Raw genomic sequence first — 22,215 nt, forward strand, 5'->3', positions numbered from 1 at the left:
GCTTACTGAAGCTATCTGTTGCTTCTGTGGATATGCTTCAAAAATTATGCTTAGGATATACTGGACACCCCAGTATCTCTTTAGTAAAGACCTAACTGCTGGTAGTGTAACTTACAAGACACATCTCTTAAACATATGCTTTGGACTTGTCCAGTTATTCAGTCTTTTGCTCATATCAACTTTGTATTAGAATATTCATTGATATGAGGATGCTGATGTATGCACAGTCAATGAAAATGGTCCCTCCATACCCTTACTGTTGCCAAAACTTATATTACAACACTGGAGAAATAAATGCCGTCAGCAAATGTAACCATGTTTCTAAACACGCTCCTCAAAACGGAATGATGCAAAAATCCCTGGTGTATTCTATTACAAAGCAAATGCATCTCTGAGTATTGGATACTGGAATTAAACAGGGAATGACCATCATTATCACACAGTGGTTTGGATCCAGACTATGTTTTCTGCCAGTGGGATGGATCTTTCCTGCCTCTCTCTATCTACAGCAGACCACTGACCCCTATGAAATGCTGCTCTTGGGGGTCAGAAGACCCCATGGAACAACATGGGGGGGGGTGTTGTAGTGGTAAGAGGGCCTGGCGTGATTTTGTCCATGGGGTTGCAAAGAGTTGGACTCGACTGTGCAACTGAACAACAACAACAAAGGGGAGAATCTGTGAGAATTGCCTGTTTGGACTGGATCTTACCCAGTACCTGAGAGCTTCCAAGGATATTTGATTGGCTCTTGTAGAGAGCCAAATATAAACCTGGACCCTTCAGTTCTTAAATATAAAGGATTAAGAAGACATTAGAGAAATAAAAGCCTAAAGTCTTGTGCCACCTTAAACACATTTATTGTGAAATATATGAAGTACGAATACATTTTTAAGGCACAACATGGCTGTGTTGTGTTTTACTACATCAGATTAACACAGCCACCTTGATGGGATTCATCCAAAGTAAATACTTCATCCTTCACAACAAAAATATAGCATCAGTCCTTCAGCTTCTTTAAGCATATCATTCTATTCTTAATATTCAGGTGGGCATTGACTACTTTTGTCAAAGTTGTACATTCAACTTCATGGAATAACAGTATTTCTTCAGTGTCTTAAGAAAATGTATTTTAATAGCTGATGCTCAGTTACACAAACACTCTGGTGCCTTTATAGCACAAGAAACTTCATATAATAGCAGAATATACAACTTTTAAAATATTCCGTATCTTTCCCTTATCAAGTATCAAGTGAAAAAAATGAACAGGCATTAGATTTCATTCCTACATCAGATTAGCCTGCCAGGTTTCCAGTGCTATAGGACATATTTTGCCTTTAAAATTAGTCCAACTAAAATGATCCAATGGATTTATATCCAGAATCTGAAATCCAGTCTAAATTAATGGAGGTGATCTACAATGAAGGTGTATACTTCTGTCTATTTTAGTTCATGGACCAAGCAGGAATAGTGCCCTCAACCTGACTCATTCTGTAGGAGTCCCATTTCACACATCCCTGCAGTGGCATGACAATCTCCCAAAAGTGCCTTAAAGTAGCATGGACTGTGCATCACTACAGAAATCTATGAATTGTCTATAGTGTTGCTCCACATGGAATATCCCATGGTCGCATCTTTACTGGATACCACTGGAATTGCCTAGAACTATGTCATGTGATAAAGACTGAGCACTGCTGTAAATATGTGGTAGGTTTTTGGCAAAGCAAAGGTATACCACCATACCACAGCATGTTTCAGCAGCAACCATGATGCTGGAGGGATACATAAATAATGCCAAATTTTAATACAATGCTAAGCCCAAGCCATCATTTAGAGCCTTGTGCTTAGTCAACCAGAAACTAAAGAACAAGGCAAGTCCCTAGTTCGCTCTGCATTCTTTGCATGCAGAAGGGCCCCAGGTTCAATACCCAGCATCTCTGGTTAAAAGGATTAGGTAGCAAGTGATGTAAAAGATCTCCATCTGGTACTCTAGAGAGATACTATCTATCAGGATATACTAGGTGTGGCCAACGGTAGCTCTTCAGATGTTTTTGCCTACAACTCCCATCAGCCCCAGCCATTGGCATTGCTGGCTGGGGCTGATGGGAGTTGTAGGCAAAAAGCATCTGGAGAGATACTGTTGGTCACCCCTGGGATATACAATACTGACCTTGACAGGCCAATGGTGTGATGTGGTAGAAAGGAGGAGGAGGTTTGGTTTTATCCTCTGCCCTTCACTACGCAAAGGAGATTCAGAGCAACTTACAATCACCTTTCCTTCCTCTCCCCATAACAGACACCCTGTGAGGTAGGTGGGGCTGTTTTTGATTCATTTTGGTTTTTTAAAAAATTAGTAGGCCCGAAACTTCTGTTATAATAATTTTGATTTTAGTTTTGAGTGTGAATCTTACAGAATCTTATCATTTTTGGAAACACAAGCATTTTTCCTTTTTAACTGAATCCATACACCGTTGTTCGGACGAAGAATCAGTTCCGCTGCAGGGCCAGTTTGTTCATCATTCTGTTTGGTTTCCACCCAAAAGTTTCGCAAGATGGTGGCTAAAATAGTCTTTTCTTCCATCTGTGCAAAGCGCTGACCTGAGTACACATTAAAAGATATTTAAGTTACAGTTGACCTTGGCAATACTCAATCGCTGTTACCCATAATGGAGTACTAGACACCCAGTTATCCATAACCAAGTACTGGACATCTATTGGCTGTCTCTGATGCATGTTTCTTTGACAGATTCATAGATATAGATGAGGGTCTCTTCTCCCTAACCCCTGATCTGCAAACCACCTGCTTTACAAACGGGGTGGGAAGTAGAGACAGATTAACCATTCTACATATTGTGCCTATGGGAATATGACAACAGTAGATGACAGAAAAATACTGGGGGGGTCCTGGTAGCCAAGGTAAGTCACAGTACAGTTCCCTACACTGTACTAAGTTAAGTACAGCAAGAGTGCCTACAGATGAGAGATGTTATTTTCAGTCTCCCCCTTTATATATGGGGGAGGAAGAGGAGCCTTGAGAGAAGTGTTTCCCTTACCCCCCAAAGGCAAGGAAGATGAGATGAGATTCAAAAGATGTGAAGGATCAGTAATAATGAAAACCAAATTTCTTGGTTCTTAGTTTCAACTAGGAATGAGTGTGAACCAAATTTCGTGACGAACCAGGTCAGTTTGTTGGAATGCAAATCACGATTTGGACAACCACAAACTGGCAAACTGAAAAGTTTGTGGAGGTTCACAAACCATGGTTTCTTAAGAACTGTGAACCACCACTTTCCTGGTTCATGCCCATCCCTAGTTTCAACAACCTTTGTATTTTTTTGTAATATATGTTCTATAACAGGGGTGGCCAAACTGTGGCTTAGGAGTTCCATGTGGTTCTTTCACACACATGGTGTGGCTCTCGAAGCCACCACTGCCCTGTCAGCCAACTCAGAGAAGGAACTTGTCTCTTTAAATCATTTCTCCTAGTCAAGCCAGCTGGCAGCTTGGAGAATGTATTTAAAGTTAAAGTTGCTTTCTTTCCACCTCCCCTCCCTCTTCCTCCCATCTATTTGCCCTCCTTCCGGCTCTCGTGTCTTGCTGAATAATCTCTGCTTGTTTATTCTATGTGGTTCTTACGTTAAGCAAGTTTGGCCACCCCTGTTCTATAACAACATCCAGCCACACTATTTCCTCAAATTGCACTGGCAAGTTCTTGGGCTGGCAAGTTCAAGTCAGGACTTGGGAGTTTTCCAGATATTACTAGCTCTCCAGTCAACAGAGATTAGTTGTCCTGGAGAAAATGGCAGCTTCAGTCAGTGGGATTTATGGCGTCACAACCATGTTGAGGCCTCCCCTCCCCAAACTCTACCTTCTCCAGGCTCCACCTCAAATCTCCACCAATTTCTACCCCCATCCCACAAGCAGCTGTTATTAACACTGGTAGTTGGAAAACTCTGGCAACCTTCTGTTCATATACAAAGAATATGGGGAATCTGAGAGGGTACAAGGGGTGTCTATCTTTCAAAAAAAATTGAGTGCATGGACTACACATTATAAATTCTGCCACATCCTACAGTTTGTCGCTTTCAGTATTTTACTTCTGCTCAGTCTCCAAAATCAGCTCTGGGGGGAGAAGTTTGTTTTATCTATTCTGTTTTATACTCTGCCTTTCTGTCCATTGAGGACCAAAATCAGATTGCAAAATTCTCCTCTACTCCATTTTATCCTCACAAAAATCCTGTAAAAGTAGGCTGAGTGTGTGTGAATGGCCCAAGGTTTCCAGCAAGCTTTTGGGTTTCTCAAATCCTCAAATTTTTCCAGCAAGCTTTTGGGTCTCTCAAATCCTCATCTGACATTCTAACCACCACACCATACTAGCTCATAAACAACACACATGGAAACTGGGCTTTCATTTTCTTTTCCCTAGAATGGAATGCTTTCTCCCATCTAGATGCTATCTGGCAGGGAAGAACCCTTGGCTGATGAATAAAAACCTTAAAAGTGCATCCTAATTGGCAGAGAGAATGGGAAAAGGTTGTACCCAGAAATGTGTTTCCCACTTAAAACAATGATTTTAAATAAATAATTTAATATTTTAAATAAATAAAAACAATGACAAATGAGTGTCACATGGATTAACTAGCATAGCATGTCTAGCTTTCATTAAGTTATTAACAAATTTTAATTTTTTAAAGAAATATAATGACCAAAAATTGACTTTAAACCCCATTCCCTCCCCATACCTCTAAACATGCCATGCACTACAGGCATTTCCCATAAAACAAGGTGTTTTCAGATCTCATTCTGAGTGCCATGATACAATCTGTTTTTTGGAAACTATCTTAAACATTAAATGAATGAGAGAGCTATACAGATATCAACCAAATGCCCTCATACATACCAATGCAGTTTCTGGGCCCAGCAGAGAAAGGCACGTATGCATATGGATTCCGCCCAGCTGAGTTCTCCAAAGAAAATCGCTCTGGTTGGAATTTTTCAGGTTCTGGGAAAACATCAGGATCTCTGTGCAGTACAACAGGTGCAATAAGAACTTCTGTTCCTTTTGATATCTTATAGCCTCCTGTCAAAGAAGAATTATCATTCATGAAAGCAGCTCCTCACAGGATGAACTGAACTAGTTTATACTCATAGTGCAGCAATCCACTTACTAATATAGCAGCTTTCATGTAATTTACGACCAAAATATGGAACAGAAGGGAAAAGACGAAGGGCTTCTTTTATAACACATTCCAAATATCGTAGTTCCTTCAGATCCTCTGAGGTGACATGGCGCTTAGAGTCACCTAACAGACAAAAGAAAATGAGAGACATGCAACCATTATGGTGAACAAAGGATTGCATCCAGACGTTTTCCATCAGCAGGATGAAACTTTCCTACCTCTCCCTCTCCAACACAGTCCACTGATTTCCACAAATTCTGTTCCAGGGAGATAGGGGGACCCTTAGGAATGATGCAGAAGATCAACAGTGGGAAGGGGGAAATGGACAATCAGCTTCTCTGTTTTGGTGAGCAAGAAATTTAGTCTGAATGAATTCCAAATATACACCCTGAAGTTGAATACTGACAGTTATTTTAAACTGGATTTTTGTTTTTAACAAGAGAAGAAAAACTGGGTCAATTCCAAATAGGTATGATTAATTTTTCCAATTATTCTGAAGCCTGATGTGACAGATGGTAAATGGTTAATACTTAAACCCAATCTGAGAACCTTGAATGACAGGGGATTCAATCAGAATTCTACAGTTGAGAGTGGCAGTTAAGAATGACAGTTGACTGGAAAGGAAGGTTAAGAGAATAAGATCAAGAAAGAGCCCTCTCAAACCTGAGAGAACTAGCTCCCAGTTAAAGGGCGTGATCCCTATCCAGTCTTAGAGAAATAACGCCTAGTAAAGGAGGTGACCCCTATCAAGTGGTTAAAAACGGGATACTGCAATTTGTGTGAATGTTCCTGCCTTCAACAATTTAAGTTTCTCTGAGACAAAAAGCTTATGCTAGTTTATATAAGCAGAGACTGCCAAGAAATATCCTCAATTTTTCAAGACCTGACTGTATAACTTACAGCTATGCGTTTGTGACGAATATCTATTGTTCATATTTTTACAGTTACCCCACTCATGTACCCTGTTCACCTTCTAAGTCCTAAATCTGATACCTACATGACCAGTATGCTGATGACACCCAGCTCTATCTATTGATGGGCAGCCGGGCTGCCGACGTCCCTGTAGATCTGGACCAGGTATTGCAAGCCGTGGCTGATTGGATCAAGCTGAGCGGGCTGAAATTGAATCCAGCGAAGACAGAGGTCCTTTGCCTAGGTCGCAGCAGTCCGGAAGGAGGGATCCCCCTTCCAGCTTTTGACGGGGCGCCACTGGTACCAGTGCGCGAGGTCAGGAGCTTGGGAGTGCTACTGGAGTCTTCCCTGACAATGGAGGCCCAGATAGCTGCCACTGCCAAATCCGCCTTTTTTCATCTTAGACAAGCGAGGCAGTTGGCCCCCTTCTTGGAACGAGGCGACCTGGCAACAGTGATTCATGTGACGGTTACCTCGAGATTGGACTACTGTAATGCCCTCTACATGGGGCTGCCCCTGTACCAAACTCGGAAACTGCAGCTAGTGCAGAACGCAGCAGCCAGGTTGCTAGTGGGACTACCTCAGTGGGAACATGTGCAGCCTAGGCTGCAGGAACTGCACTGGCTGCCAATTGTATACCAGGTTCGTTACAAGGTGCTGGTTATTACGTTTAAAGCCCTATATGACCGAGGACCTGCCTACCTTAGGGACCACCTCTCTCCATATGTTCCCCAGAGAGCACTGCACTCCAGCTCATAAAATCTGTTGGAAATCCCTGGGCCTAAGGAGGCCAAACTAAAAACAACCAGGGAGCAGGCCTTCTCCATAAAAGCACCCCAATGGTGGAATCAGCTGCCAGAAGAGGTGCGGGCCCTACGGGATCTTAATCAGTTTTGTAGGGCCTGCAAAACTGCCCTCTTCCAATTAGCCTTTTAAGATGGAACCAAAACTAATATTACGCTATCTTGGACAAACAGAGATTGTAGCACCATTGTATTGTTTTAGCTTAATTTTAATTTATATATTGTTTTTATGCCGTTGTTTATTGATTTTATTATCTGTTTGTTATACCATGATATTATATCATGCTTTGTAAGCCGCCCTGAGCCTGCCTTGGTGGAGAGAGCGGGGTATAAATAAAAACTTATTATTATTATTTCCCCTCATAATTAAATTAAAAATTTGTTAGTTTTGAAATACCATAAGCCTCTTGTGTACCATTATCAAACAAAGCCAAAAGAAGGATTTTAGTCAATCCCTCAGATCCCTAGACTGGATCAGCATATATCCATATACATTTACACAAAAGGGTGAGACAGACAGAAGAACAAAGAAAGAAAAGTGTCTGCCCAGCCAAGAAGATAAAGGGATCCTTGGGGGAACTGTTATACCAGGATAGACGTAAATTGACTGGTCAAGCAGAATGCCATTCAAATTTCCATCAGTACTACAAATACTCCTTTTTACTCAGAAAAGAGCTACCTGTAGTGAAACTGCAAAGGCCACAGCATGTTCAGAAAAGCTCATTGTCAGCAGGAGGAATTCCAGAAGCTAAAGACAGGCTACAACAGAAAACTGAAACTGCAAACATTTCTATGCCAACATCCAGCTAAGTGTCCTACTTTCTTGCATTCCATTACCTAGATATAAGCATCTTTTGGCACACATCAAAGGGGAAAAAACTGCCTAGGTTCCTTAGCTGACAAAAGTTGTTCTTTTTTTAAAGTTAAATATTTGGATGCGAACCTTCCTACAGTTAACTGCTCCATCACTTCCCTTCTGGATTTCATGACTACTGAAGTGCATTTCCCAGCATACTCCTATTTCACTTCCTCAGCCAGCCTTCTCCGAGGATGCTTTGCTTTGCACATATGGGGCAAAGCTTGTGTGCTCTTGCTGTGGCTTCTGATTCAGTGCAGCAGCAAAGGGATTTCCACATAGCTTCCTTCCTGCCTTGGTCCTCAATAGCAGCCATCCCTCCCCCCATCCCCACACACAGACATACCCAAGAGACTTTCCCATCATAAAAGCAGCAGCTGAATATGGTTATAAAACTCACTGTATCAGGCTCTCTGAATTTCCAGCTTTCTTTTATTTTCCTTTTTAAAAATTCTCTATCGACTTTCACTGCACATGTAAAAGGCAAAAGGTGCATCTCTGCAACAAAAGGGGTTAGGGTCTTACTTTTATAAAGGAAAGCTGGGGATTCAGGGCTTGTTATAATAATATTCTATTGTTGATTTTAAAATAACAACAAAATCCCACTGGTGGCATGGAGAATGGTTGCCATGTGAATGGGATTGGGAAAATCAAATTTTCCCAGCCACACAGCAATCATCCACATTTGCAGCAAAGCAGGCTTGGGGAAGTGTGAAGAAAACCAAAGGAAACCCAGAGAGAGCATGAATGCCTCATGATGCTGTGGGAAAGCAGGACGGGAAGAATCTTCTCAACAGCATCAAACTCAGAGCACATAATGCAAGTTTAGGATTGTTAGTTTGGCAATAGCTAGGTCACAGACTTTCTTTGCGGTAGGTTTTCATTTTCCAACCAACATTCACACTTTTCATTCCTTTAGTTTGGCCAGATGTGAAGAAAATGTTCTTTTATTTCTTAAGAACCTGAACTAAAGCACTTGCACAACCAAAATCCATTCAACACTGAAGTCTGCTAACTGCCATGTCCATTTCCCATAAAACTTACATCACCTGTCATCTGTACTACTTTCACTGAACTTTAATCTTAATGCCACTTACAAGGGATAAGTGGCAAGACACTATTAGCTTTCTTCTAAGTGTGTTTCTCCTGTACTGCAAGGCCATCAGATTCACACAAAGGTTTGAGGCCACCCTGTATGGAACACCATGAGGCCTTTGGACAGCAACAGAATTCTGTCAGTCCAATATAACAGAAAGTCAGTCACTATTTGATGGGATTTTATTTATGGGGGAGTACAGGGAATGAGAAATGTACTTTTGTGTGGAAATAATGTCCAAACAATACAAAACAAAGGCATATTTTAACTGTATGAAAGTAGTTTGCATTGTTCATGTGAACAGTCGTCAACTCTTCCTTATTTTAAGCACACAAAAGAACTACCAGTATCAAAATATTAGCTGTGTTCTTGTGATAGCATAAAGCAACCAAGCAATCTCTTTCAAATATCTATCTGTAATGCAATCTCTTTCAAATATCCACCTACATTTTGAGGTGATAAATAAGGATGCCAAAACTTACACAAGCTTTCCCCCCCCTCTTTGATGTGTGCCAAAAGATGCTTATATCTAGGTAATGAAATGAAAGAAAGCAATTCAGGAGAATTAGCTGGGTGTTAGCATAGAAATTTTTCTATTATGTAATCTCTATCCAAACAGAAGCTCTTAATTAATTCAAGGGATATGCTTAAGGCAATTAGACATGGATAACATATTTTTCTTGGTTCTTATCTGCCATAATACAAGTCACAACACACTCAGCAAGTAGTGTCAGAATTGGAAGAACCACCAGCTTAGGGTTGCCAACCTAAATTCAAATTCTGAAGGTAAAGCAAAGAGTACCAATCATGTAGTTTGGGGATAAGCTGTAATTTCAGGAGATCTCCAGGTCCCACCTGGAAGATAGTACCCAAACGAGGGTGCCTTCACTTGCTGCATTCAGGAAGTTCTGTAAAGTGGTTTTATCCCACAAGACATTTGATGGAGAGTAGTTTTTTTGTGCAGATCTGTCAGCCTTTTAAATTGGTTTTTAATTGCATTTTCATTGTGTATTCGTAATTTGTTGCAATACGCTTATGATGTTTTTGCTGCTTAGTTAGTGACAGCGAGTCTCAGATAAAGTGGGAAATAAATATTTTCAACAAAATTTGTGTGTGTCAGAGAATGGAGTGTCCATGCATCATTCTCAGTAATTGATAAATGTCACCTGTTTTGCCTTAATGAATAGGCAAAGCCAGTGTGAGCCCCACCTCCCAAGAGTCTGCATCCATTTAAGTGTCTCTATGAAAAGGACTAGGTAATCGCAGTTTATCTCTTACTGTCCCAAGCTGATACCTACATACCCAGGAGAGAAAGAAACTTACCAAAAATTTCATCCAGTTCATGGTGAACTTTTCTTTGCACTTCTGGATGGCAAGCGAGTAAGAAGATAGACCAAGTCACAGCAGCAGCAGTAGTGTCATGGCCCTAAGAGGGCAGATTTTTACAAGCATGAATACAATGTTTTCGGGCACCAACTCCAAAGAGAAGTAAATGAATATTTTACATTTCAAGGAGTTTTGATGTTTTCAGGCTTTGGTAATGCCCTACAATTTAACAAACAGGCTGACACACATTCTCTTGAGTCATGTGTGAAAATACTCTGTAAACATGGTTAACATTGCAGTCCTAAGGAGAGCTGGGTGAAAAGTGTCATCGTCCTTGCTGACTATGGCAACCCCATAGGCAACAGACATTCAGAGCTGGTTTGTCATAGTCTGCCTCTGCATTAGGTCTCCCATTCAAATAGTAGCTAGGGTCAACCCTGCTTAGTTTCAGAGATCTGACAAAATTGTACTAGCTTGGGCTATCCCAGTCAGGAGCAATATGCCCTTCAAAATCCACTGAAATCGATATTTTTAGAAAGAAGCAATATGCTTAGGTTTACACCAAGGGTGTCAAACACCCGGCCTGTGGGTCAGAACTAGTGGCCCAGGGTTTGATCAGGTCCACCAGGCTCTTTTCTCCCCCACTTCTCCCTGTCCTGTCCTTACCCCTTTGAAGCTCCCAGGTTGTGTCTCTTTCAGTTCCCAGGTTCTTTGAAGCTCTGAAGCAGAGTGTCTTTCAGCCTGGGAGCTTCAAAGGTTTTGAAGCTCCCAGGCTGAGTCTCAGTTCCCGGGCTCTTCCTGTCTTTCTTTGCTGGCTGCTGCAAGGAAAACATGGGGTGGGTTTTAAGGTCCATTCAAGGTTTTCTTGCAGCTTTGTCTTTGCTCTGCAATGGTTTCAAATGGAGTGGAGATGGTTACATTTTCAGCGTTCCTATAGCCAGCTGAAACGCAAGCTTCCTGGAGTTGTGTTCTTGCAAACAAAAGGTTGATGCTTTCAACCAGCTTATCTCTGTTGAATGGACCTAATCTAGTGAGTATTCTAATGTGGGAACCCACAGCCAAAGGGGGATATTATACTGGAAAGCCATTGCCAATCTGAGTAGACTTGAAGGTGGGGGAGAAGTTTACAATGCCATTTCATTGTTTCCACAGAGTCAGAGCCTTTGTGCTTTTTCTTGATGTTTTATTTTAAAAATTGCACTGCTTAAATTCCACTATTCCCCCACCTTTCCAACTTAAAATATTTGAAGAGTTTTAAGCATGTTTGCATTTTAAATTTAAAAATAATATATTTAACTGTGTTTGTCTGTGTCCATTATGTTTATATCTCCACTACCTGGCACTACATTTTATGACACACATGGCCCAGCCCCAGATCTGGCCCTCCTGAGTTTGACACCCCGGGTTTACACAGTAAGACACAAGCTAGGTCCAAGTCAGAGACCTAAACTGTAGCTTTGCTTCTATAATCATATAGTTCATCAAAATATATCATAATTCAGTCAAAATCAATTGGAAAGAACTAAGCACTAGCTTAATTTTTTCACTGGAGGCAACAGATCTTAAAAGAGCTTATCTTTGTCTGAACAATGCCAAGGATGGCTCAGGAGGATATTGCTGAACAGAAAACCACAATAACAGTGGTTAAAAAAACACATCACTCAAAGCCACAAAATCCTGGATGAAGTGATAACAACAGCCTGAATGAATATGAATAGCAACAAATATATTAAAATACCTGAGATATACAAAGTCCATTTTTCTTGTATAGTATAATATTTGTTTTCTAATATAGTATTTGTTTTCTAATATTATTAGGGATATGGCTCCATCTACACTTTTATAAGTCATTACCTAACCAAGAGACTAGAGAATAAAATGTTGTCAAGGAGTCAGAAATATTTTAAGTTACATATATATATTTTAAAAGGGTAAAGGTAGTCCCCTGTTCAAGCACCAGTTGTTTCCGACTCTGGAGTGACATCGCATCATGACGTTTTCATGGCAGACTTTTTACGGGGTGGTTTGCCATTGCCTTCCCCAGTCATCTACACCAGGGGTGGCCCAACAGTAGCTCTCCAGATGTTTTTTGCCTACAACTCTCATCAGCCCCAGCCATCAGCCATGCTGCCTGGGGTTGATGGGGGTTGTAGGCAAAAAACATCTGGAGAGCTACCGTTGGCCACCCCTGATCTACACTTTCCCCCCAGCAAGCTGGGTACTCATTTTACCGACCACGGAAGGATGGAAGGCTGAGTCAACCTTGAGCCAGCTACCTGAACCCAGCTTTTGCCGGGATTGAACTCAGGTCGAGAGCAGAGAGCTCAGACTGCAGTACTGCAGCTTTACCAATCTGTAATTCAGTTTGCATGTAATTATTCATTAGCAGTTGCTGGATGAAAAAATTAAAATGGAGTATATGTTTAAAAAATCTATTTTGTTTCTTTGATTCTGCAAACAAATGCATTTGCTCTCTCATAGAAAAGGTTTTTTCTCCTTGTTGTTCAGTTTATTTTGGTTTTACCCTGCTCTATTCCAGTAATTCAGAGAGAACACGGGCAGTGATGAATGAGAGAAGAGCTTCTTTAAACCCTTTTTAAGGGCTCAGAAAAGAAACAGAACAGAAAAATCAGAGCTTGTGAACCACAAGTAAAAAAGAAAAAGTCTATCAGCCGCATATGTTTTGATTTTGTTGTATACATAGGCCAGTCAAATTGCAAGGTGGGTATGACAGACAGGAGGCTGTGTAGTCCATGAAATGAAATGGCCTATCAGCTGTGAGAGCTTGAGGCCTAGTCACCATCAAGAAGCCTGACTGAATGTTTTTGTAGTGCAATGGTGAATAGTTAGTTCCAGGTCTGCCACAGGGAGATGTTTGCATTTAGTTCTGCTTGAGAAGTGGTGCAGAGAGATTAGCTGTGCCTCAGGAGGAGGGGAGAGTGAAAAGCTTAGATCTATCTCTTCTTGTGGGCAATCCTGTAAACATACAAGTCTGTTTCTTGGAAGAGGGCTAGCTGATGAGATTAGAACCCCTGTGTGTCTAATCTGATGTTCAGCCTGACAGAAACCTACCCCTTCCCAATAAAAGCGTCAAGAAATCACAGGCTGAAAAATATTTTGAATTAGTCTAGAACTGGAAGACTCTGTGATCCAGAAAAGCTAATATGTACTTGAAATCTGACTGAAGCTATAATTAGAACATAAGCATATGAATTCCTCAGCCATTATTCCTTCTCTGTCTTTGGAAGTCCATGCCTAGTGAAGTGTTAAACATTCTCATTAGTTAAAAAAACAATTTTGTTAATTTTTTGTTTGTGTCTCAGAAGTCTGCTGTAACTCAAATAAAATTACAACAGCAAAATTACCTCAGTTGTAACTCAAATAAAATTACAACAAACAACCCTATATTATACAGCCAATATATCGATCTGGATCTCAAAATTTATTGGTAATCCCTGGGCCGAAGGAGGCCAAATTAAAGACCACCAGAGAGAGGGCCTTCTCGATTGCAGCCCCCTACTGGTGGAACCAACTGCCAGAGGAAGTGAGGGCCTTGCAGAACCTTGCTCAGTTCCGCAAGGCCTGCAAGACCACTCTCTTTCGGTTGGCTTTTAACTGATGCAGAAGCTACATTGTAGGAAACTGGAGAAATGTTGTCGCCACTGAAAATCCAGTGAAACATCTAATGAGATTAGCACCAAATCAATTTTGATTGTTTTAATTGTAGAATCTGTAATTTTATAATATCTATTATTTTAATTGTTGCTGTGATTTTATCCTGTGAGCCGCCCTGAGCCTGTTTAGGCAGGGAGGGTGGGATATAAATCAAATCAAATAAAAATAAAAAATAAATATTCTCAATTCTGGCTGGCATAGAGATACATAAACGTACCTATGAGCAATGTGCTCCTTTGTTCTGAACAGAATGGGGGTGTGGTTTTTATCTGCTTTCTTTCCTCTCTCAAGGGGTAGTCTTCCTGACATGGTTCCTGCAGCATGAGAGTGATGAGTCTCATCTAATCAAGCAACAGCCCAGAGCCAGTTTGGTGTAGTGGTTAAGTGTGCGGACTCTTATCTGGGAGAACCGGGTTTGATTCCCCACTTCTCCACTTGCACCTGCTAGCATGGCCTTGGGTCAGCCATAGCTCTGGCAGAGGTTGTCCTTGAAAGGGCAGCTGCTGTGAGAGCCCTCTCCAGCCCCACCCACCTCACAGGGTGTCTGTTGTGGGGGAGGAAGGTAAAGGAGATTGTGAGCCGCTCTGAGACTCTTCAGAGTGGAGGGCGGGATATAAATCCAATATCTTCTTATCTTCTTTTAAAATGCTACTGGAACACAACAGACCTATGCAATGTTCTCTCTAAGCTGTGGAGTCTTGTGAGCAAAAATTCTACGTTGTGAGCTACTGGCATTAAAGTTGTGAGCTACTGCATCAATTAGTTTGCTCTGGGGCCGTTTTCCCTGAGCCAAGACAAAAATGTGTGAACTGGAGGCTAGAAAACTATGAGTTAGCTCACACTAACTCAGCTTAGAGGGAACACTGGTCCTATGTACAATTACCTGTGAACATGCCTCATTGAAAATAGTGGGACCTACTTCTGAGTAAGGAGCATTGCACCATAAACTTACTGCAGAATATGCTTTATTGAGCAAGAGCCTATGCCTGAACACTTTTAATAACCTTCATTAGGCAAGTGGGGCCAGTGCTAGGGTTTTTGATAACCTAGGTGAGCTGCACACTAGCGCCTCCCTACAATTTTTTTTAAACATAGAATCGTAGAAAAAATGAAGCAGCTTGAAACCTTTTACATTTTTATTTTACAGTTTTTTATTTTAAATTTTTAAAAAAATGTGAGAATGGTAACACAACATCATAAATCAAGGTGTAGCGGTTAAATAGACTCAGGTTTGAATTACCACTCTGCTGTGGAAGCTTTCTGGATAACTTCAGGCCAGTTACTCACACTCAGCCTGAGTTATATCATAGGGGTGTTGTGAAGATAAAACAAAAGAGAGATAAATGATGTGAGCTGATTTGGGCCTCCACTAGGGAAAAAAACAGGGGCATAAACAAAAAAACCCAAAAATTGTAAATTGGCATCTGCAATATTTGGTTACTAGATTTTAATTAGCCAGTGGCAACTTTTCACCTCTCCTATTTTCCTTCAATAAAATATCTTTAAGAAGCATTTCAGACCCATTAAAATCTTACTTTCTCACTCCCTTTGCATACTGGCTATTATTGCATCCCACACAATCCTCTGCTAAGATAACATTTCCTTTTCCAAAGAGTTGAAGAGAGGGTCGGAAGGAAGGAAGGCAATGGGAAGAATTGGAAAGGAAGGGGGGGGGATTGGAAAGAAACCAGGGGGAAGAACGGGAAAGAAATGGGGGGGGGGGGCTGGAAAGAAAACTGGGAGAAAGAACTGGAAAGAAATGGGGAGAAAGAACAGTAAAGAAACCGGGGAAAAGAACTGGAAAGAAATGGGGGGGGGGAGAGAGCTGGAAAGAAACTTGGGGGAAGAACTGGAAAGAAACCTGGGGGAAGAACTGGGGGAGGGAAATCCTCCCAGCAGGAGGAGAAGGGTGAGGGTTTTTTTGGGACGAAGGACAGTGGCAGAGAAGAGGAACACTGTCTGCCATCCACCAGGAAAAGGACAGAATACACAGCTGTGGCTGGGAAGGTGCCGGGCAGGGAGGCGGCCATGGGTGGCTTGGCTTTGTGGTGTGTGGACAGAGAGGAGGAAGGCAGTGCCAGTGCCTCGAGACTCCTGGAGTGGGAATGCCTCTGCACAGTCAGGCAGCAGCCAGGTCCTGGTGGCGGGAGAGGATGATGTGGCGGACTGGAGAGCTTTGTGTGTGGGGAAATGGGGAGAGAGGGGATGCCCCCAAGGCTGGATGAGAGGAGAGAGGCACTCACCTACCCTGCCTACTCCCACACACCAGTTTAAAAAAATGGGTGATACAAAAGACCTTGTGACCTTGGAAAGCCAATGCCACTCAGAGCAGACCATAATAACCGTGCTTGATCAATGATTTAAAGAGCAAGAATTTCAACTAAGGGTAGGTGTCAATTTATCATAAGCCCAGAAGGGTCTCATATGTACTTTCTGTCATTTCCAGCAACATTATTAAACTTAGTTGCTTTTTGCCTGATAAGCATATATAAATTAATTTCAAAGATGTTAACGCGGATCCAGTGAGCCACTTAGGAGCAGAGTATGAGACACACCTCTCCTGATCTTCCATCTTAATCCTGGGCTTTCCTCAAAATCTAGCACAAATCAAATTGGTGTGAGGTTCTCTCTTTCTCTCAGCACAACCCAGATTATATGTAAAACTGGACAGTTCCATAAATATCACTTCTCCTTGGCAAGTGGGTAGGATACAAATGTAATAAGTATGTATATCCCTGAATACAGATTTCCTCGGGGTGAAATTCTAGTAGAAGCTCCTTTGCATATAGGCCCCACACCCCTTATGTAGCCAATTCTCCAAGAGCTTTTTTGTAAACTCTTGGAGGATTGGCTGCATCAGAGGTATGTGGCCTAATATGCAAAGGATCTCCTGCTAGAATTCCACTCCTGTAAACTAAAAATTTACATATTTTAGGAATAGATCTGCAGTCTGGGGTTGCTTTGGATTCAGGCCTAGGTGTCGTCTGTATGCCTGAACCCACAAGACAACGCCTTTGCCTAGCTTTTTAACCAGTATGCAGCACATGGCCTCTAAAGCTTGCATTCCCTACCTCAAACATGAATGTGTCCACTTCTTCACGAATGTCCTGGTAGCTCAACTTCTTCCCATTGTCATCAGTGGCATTAAGCAGCATATCAAGGAAAGCTCTCCGCACTTTGTGCCCACTTTGTTCATCTGTGCTAGCTGTATTGTTTTGATGTCGACTCCGATTTTCTAGTTCACGAGCTTTTTCTGCAATAACCTTCAATTAAAAAAAAAACACACATCTCAGTTTACGTAATCCAGCATGTGCTTCAAGAAATGCCATATAAAGTAATTCACCATTCTGCCCTATGTACTGTACTCTGAACCCAATGCTGTGACATAGGAGAATTATCCTGAGAGATGTTTAGAAAGAAGGCTTTGTTTGAGTCAGATATGAAAAAAGAGAGAGGTTAAAGAGGAGTACAAAAAAAGGGACCCAAATACTTGAAGGACCACTTCTCCCTGTATGAAACCATGCAGTGGCTTTGGACATCCACATCTGTGGTTTCCCTTTTGTAGTAGGGTGTAGTCAGCTGCAACTCAATCATGGACATTTTTAACAGTGGCTAGAATTATCTACACAGCAAAATGGAAACTAGACACCTGTCCAGACTTAGAAGTATGGGAATATAAACTTTTTTAATATCCAGTAATAGCAAAATTAACTGAGAAATTTGAGGAGAGATGGAGGGTGTACTATGCAAGCAGGAGACAAATTTAGAATGAGAAGCAATTTAAAATATTGTATACAAATGTATTGTAATGAAGAAAGAGAATGAGTTTTAAATGTAACATTCTGACTATGTGTGTAAGGAAGTGGACTTAAGGAGAAACATCTATTTTCTTATTATGAGATTATATAACAGACTTTTCTTCTGTATTTTTGCTATATTACCTGCTTATTAAAAGTAATACTGAGCTATAGTTGAAAGTATAATTACAGGCATGAACCTTTTAAAATATTATATTGTTTTATCTGAAATAGTACGTTAGTGGTAATTACTTGTAATACAATTTTTTTTTAAGGAATACTGAATATACAGAAGAGGCAAAAACATGTAATACTGAGCATGTAGTAATGATGAAGCATAAAGTACATGCAAAACAGATTAGTTATGAAATTTGAAATGTAAAATGTTGAATATAAATCTACCCCAACAGAAGTATCATTGTTCTTTATAGCGTCCCGAAGACTTTTCAGTGTAATTAAGGGGATGCTGGGAAGAAATATTTTCTGTTTTTAATACTTTGTCATATATATCATCTTTGATACATAAAATTATGTTATGTAACTTTTTTCTGTATTTCCTTTATCTCTGTTTTTCATGTATGTGTGCGCACATTCCTGTGTGTAGACATTCTCAGTTGCCGTCCCATTTTATGGAAAAGACTCCTTGGACATGTGAGAAAGACTCTTCACTGGCGGCTGAATTTGGGGATACGTCAAAGGGGAAAAACGGACTTCAAGTGGCAATTTTATGAATTCTGCTGCTGGATTCTGTTTTAGTTCTACATTGTTACCCATTTTGGATCCTAGACTTCCAGGACAATGGTAGGCTTATAAATATTTTAAGCAAATAATAAATCACTAGCACTAAACATGTGCACACTCACTTGGAAGCAAAGACTTAATTCTGACAGATGAATATCCTATTGAATAAATCTAGCAAATAAGACCTCTTCACCGCCAACAACGCATATTTAAAATGCAGAATAATTATTTTTTAAAATAGAAGTAGCTATTTTCAGCTAATGCAGACCTCATTTCTACCCTGGATTCAGTCATCAACTGGAAATTAGTTTCTAACATTCAAGTTGCAACTGACCCTATAATATCTGAACAATAAATAATGGGATTTGAATAATTTCAATAATGAATAATTGAATAATTTCAATAATAAATAATAAGATACTTTTAATCCAGCAACCAGTCAGAGCCTGTGAAGTATAATGGTTAGAACGCTGGCCTGGATCTGGGAGACTCACCATGAAACTCAATCGGAAGCCTAAAGACCCTCCATTAGTTTAACTTACTTTGCAGTTGCGTTTTCAGATTAAATATCTCATGCATGCTCCCTTGAGCTCCATAGAGGATAAGGAAGATACAAATGTGATACCCAAACGAATAAGGCCACAGCATTTTCAACAAAAAAAATATCTCCCAGATTTGAATCTCAACAGGATGATTTTGATCTTTCTGAACATGCAATGCTACAGGAAGGAGTAACTTAGCATCTTACATTATCTGTAAAACTGTGAAGGATCTTCAGCCTTCTACGATGCTCTCTTCCTTCTTTGAACATGAGATATAAAAGATCATTCCAAAGCCAGGGACTTTTATTTCTATGATCAACCAATTCACTCATCCTAAGGTAACACACAACAGCATTAAGATGCATTTTGTTCTACAAATGGCTTCTAAATTACAAGAAACATCCTGGGTTTCTTATTAAAGAGCTGAACAACAGAGGATCATGTAAAAAGTCAGATCTGACATGTAATTGTTTACATGTCCAATGGATACAAAAGGTCCCTGATTAAACATGTAAAAAGGAGCATGCAAGAACAACAAGCAACCTCCTTTCCACACCAAACAGAGATCACATTAGAGTGTCTCTGATGGAGCATCTAACCATAATCCTGATTTATACAATGACTGAATGGCTATTCATGCAGAAGACTCACTTTACAGTGGAGGCTTACTTCACCCACCAAAGGTACAGGGCAAAAAAGAGTTTGTGGATAGTCTTCAGTGTGAACCCAGCCCTCCATGAAAATCAGGGAAGCAAATAAGAGATGTGATTTGGCAGATGTTAACTAATATAGATTCAGTCACTCTTTTTACTGTCATATTCTGTTTTCACATGACATCATTTTAAAATTTGTATTAAGGTTAAGGACCTTAAAAGCTGGAACTGGCCTAGGCCTTAAATCTAGGGAAAGTCAGTATTGTCTACTCAGACTGGAAGCGGCTCTTCAGGATCTCAAGCTGAGGTTTTTCACCTACTTGTCTGCTGGAGATGCCAAGGATTGAACATGGGACCTTCTGCTTACCAAGCAGATGCTCTACCACTGAGCCACTGTCCCTCCCCTTATTTATGGAATTTAAAAGTATTAATCTTTTTCTATAAGAAGAATTGCAAGTATACCTAATCCTTGAGAATTAATTGCAAACTGCTGCACTTTATGCTACCTTGGCACACATATCTTGATTTTATTTATCTAAATAAAGGGGGAAATAGAAGCATAAAGTACAAACCAAATTCAGCACTAAACAAAAGGAAGTGTAGTATTTCAACAGAAACACTCATACAGGCCTGACTACCAGCATATTTGGTAGTTAAGTTAAATTTTATAACATTAAAATACAGAATTCCTCAAAATGGATAATCTTTAAATACATTATATATTAATTGTTGCTTGAATATGTAAGCAAAAATCTTGGAAATGTTACTAGTTTACAATATCCATTGAAGTTATCATTAACTAATCCTGTAGGTTGACTTGCATAAAATTTTCAAACAACACATTTTAGGTAGAAGCTGTCCTTCATTTCACTCATTCCAAAATGGGGGAAAAAACCAAAAGATTTTTAACAAACAACACTTATCCCAAGAGATACACAAAGATTCAATTCTAATGAGAGAAAAAAAAAACTAATTTCAATTTAATCTACTAAAGTGTGCCCAGGCTAACCAAATTTTGTCAATCTCAGATGCTAAGCAGAGTCATCTCTGGTTAGCATTTGGATGGGAGATCTCCAAGGAATACCAGGGTCATGATGTGGAGGCTGGCAATGGCAAACCACTTCCAAATGTCTCTGGCCTTGAAAACCCTATGGGGTTTGCCATACGTAGACTGCTGGAAGGATTGATTATGTTGCCAACATTTTGTGGACCTTTTCTTATACACAGTCACCATGATCCAGCAGTTTCTAAGTACACAAGGAGCTCCCAGGTTTGGTTGAACATCCCCTCTCACTTAAATAAAGAACTGGTTCTTTACATGCAAAAGGGATGTTTCTCTCTCTTTGGCTGAAAAGAAGGCAGTGTGAGCACATTCCATTTTTGCACCAGACAAACCTTAAACAAAAGGGTACCAAGGAAGATCTATTGCACAGCACCTATCTATTTCAATGGGGCTTCAGCCACAGAACTTTTTATAGGCCTGTGTACTACCCTCTGTCAATTTATCTGCTACAAGAATAAAAAAATTCTCAACTTAATTCAAATTGAGAATTAATTGTAAACTGCTGCACTTTATGTACTGGTGGTGGCTGCCTGGAAGCACTTCAAGTGTCACTGTCATACCATGTGGATCAGGCAAGATCTCTTTGGAGCATACTCAAAGAACAAAATTTTTGACAGTGTTTCCCTATAAACAGCAAATCCCAAATCCATGTCACAAAGCAGAAATTTCCCCCAAATAGGAAGCTGCTTGCAAGAAAGATAAGCCCAAGCTTATTTGAGTGCATGAAATTAACTGCATAGTTCTTTGGTTCGAAACTCCAATGGCCAACCCAATACTGAAAAAGATGGATAGGAAGATTTTCGCTGGTCAGCAACTTATGAGGTGGGAGAGAAGGGTATTAAATTGGGCAACCTCTACTCTCTTTCCTTTCAAAGTGGCTCTTCAGCAAAATTAGTTGTTGACCAGAACTTGTATTATACCGTACATTTCTGACAAAAAAGATGGGGGGAGGGTGTTCTGTCAATTCTTCCCTGCCACTCCTTTGTCCCCATTCCCTTCATAAGAATCCAAAAGCCCCTCAGGAACAAAATTTCAGCAGACTAGATTGGCTGCAGAAGGAGGGAAGGCACAGGACACAGACCAAGGACTTCAGTGGAACAAATAATCATAGGTAAACCTACCTATAGACAGAGCGAACATATTCTGAGTCCTTATTGCTTTGGGCACTGATGCTCTTTCCCATGGCTGTTTCTGGAAACAGGAAAGAAACAGAAATTAGCAAAATAATCACCCACCTCACTGAAAATGAGCTATTCCTATCCCTTTGTTTGTAGTTGAAGGCTTCTTTCCCAACTATTGGTTAAATTACAGCAGACTGCGATATACACATACCTTGAGATTTGCCAGCCTCCCCTCTTCTCTCATTTGTTTAAATATTCTAAACCAAATATATACAATTCTTCCCCCCAGCCCCAGAAATTCCTTTTCTGTATTGTGGGAAAAAAGAATCCACTTCACTGAACAATAAGTTTAAAGAGTTAACAGGTAGGAGGAAACAAAATAAATAACAAAAGTAACATCTACTATAACACATACAGATATAGCAATAAACTAGCTGGCATAGCAACTAATAA

The 22,215-nt window shown here is 40.4% G+C and overlaps 1 protein-coding gene across 2 annotated transcripts in view; it reads right to left on the bottom strand.

The window, feature by feature from the left end:
• Positions 1–841: 841 nt before the first annotated feature.
• Positions 842–22,215, bottom strand: part of LOC132577031 (cytochrome P450 4V2) — a 33,276-nt gene continuing 11,902 nt past the window's right edge. Inside the window, exons 5-12 of one of the 2 annotated variants that reach the window (XR_009555788.1) lie at positions 21,763–21,832; positions 19,132–19,258; positions 16,917–17,108; positions 10,168–10,270; positions 5,166–5,300; positions 4,898–5,077; positions 2,298–2,595; positions 842–2,014 (exon numbers count right to left, since the gene is read on the bottom strand). Coding sequence is in view for 1 of the 2 variants with exons in the window: in XM_060246445.1 (XP_060102428.1) it covers positions 2,405–2,595; positions 4,898–5,077; positions 5,166–5,300; positions 10,168–10,270; positions 16,917–17,108; positions 19,132–19,258; positions 21,763–21,832 (998 nt within the window). In the remaining variant the exon portion in view is untranslated. Of the gene's footprint in view, positions 2,596–4,897; positions 5,078–5,165; positions 5,301–10,167; positions 10,271–16,916; positions 17,109–19,131; positions 19,259–21,762; positions 21,833–22,215 lie in introns of both variants that reach the window. The other variant, XM_060246445.1, reaches the window with a different exon arrangement.

Source organism: Heteronotia binoei, chromosome 9 (genome assembly GCF_032191835.1).
Source record: "Heteronotia binoei isolate CCM8104 ecotype False Entrance Well chromosome 9, APGP_CSIRO_Hbin_v1, whole genome shotgun sequence".
Taxonomy (NCBI): Eukaryota; Metazoa; Chordata; class Lepidosauria; order Squamata; family Gekkonidae; genus Heteronotia; species Heteronotia binoei.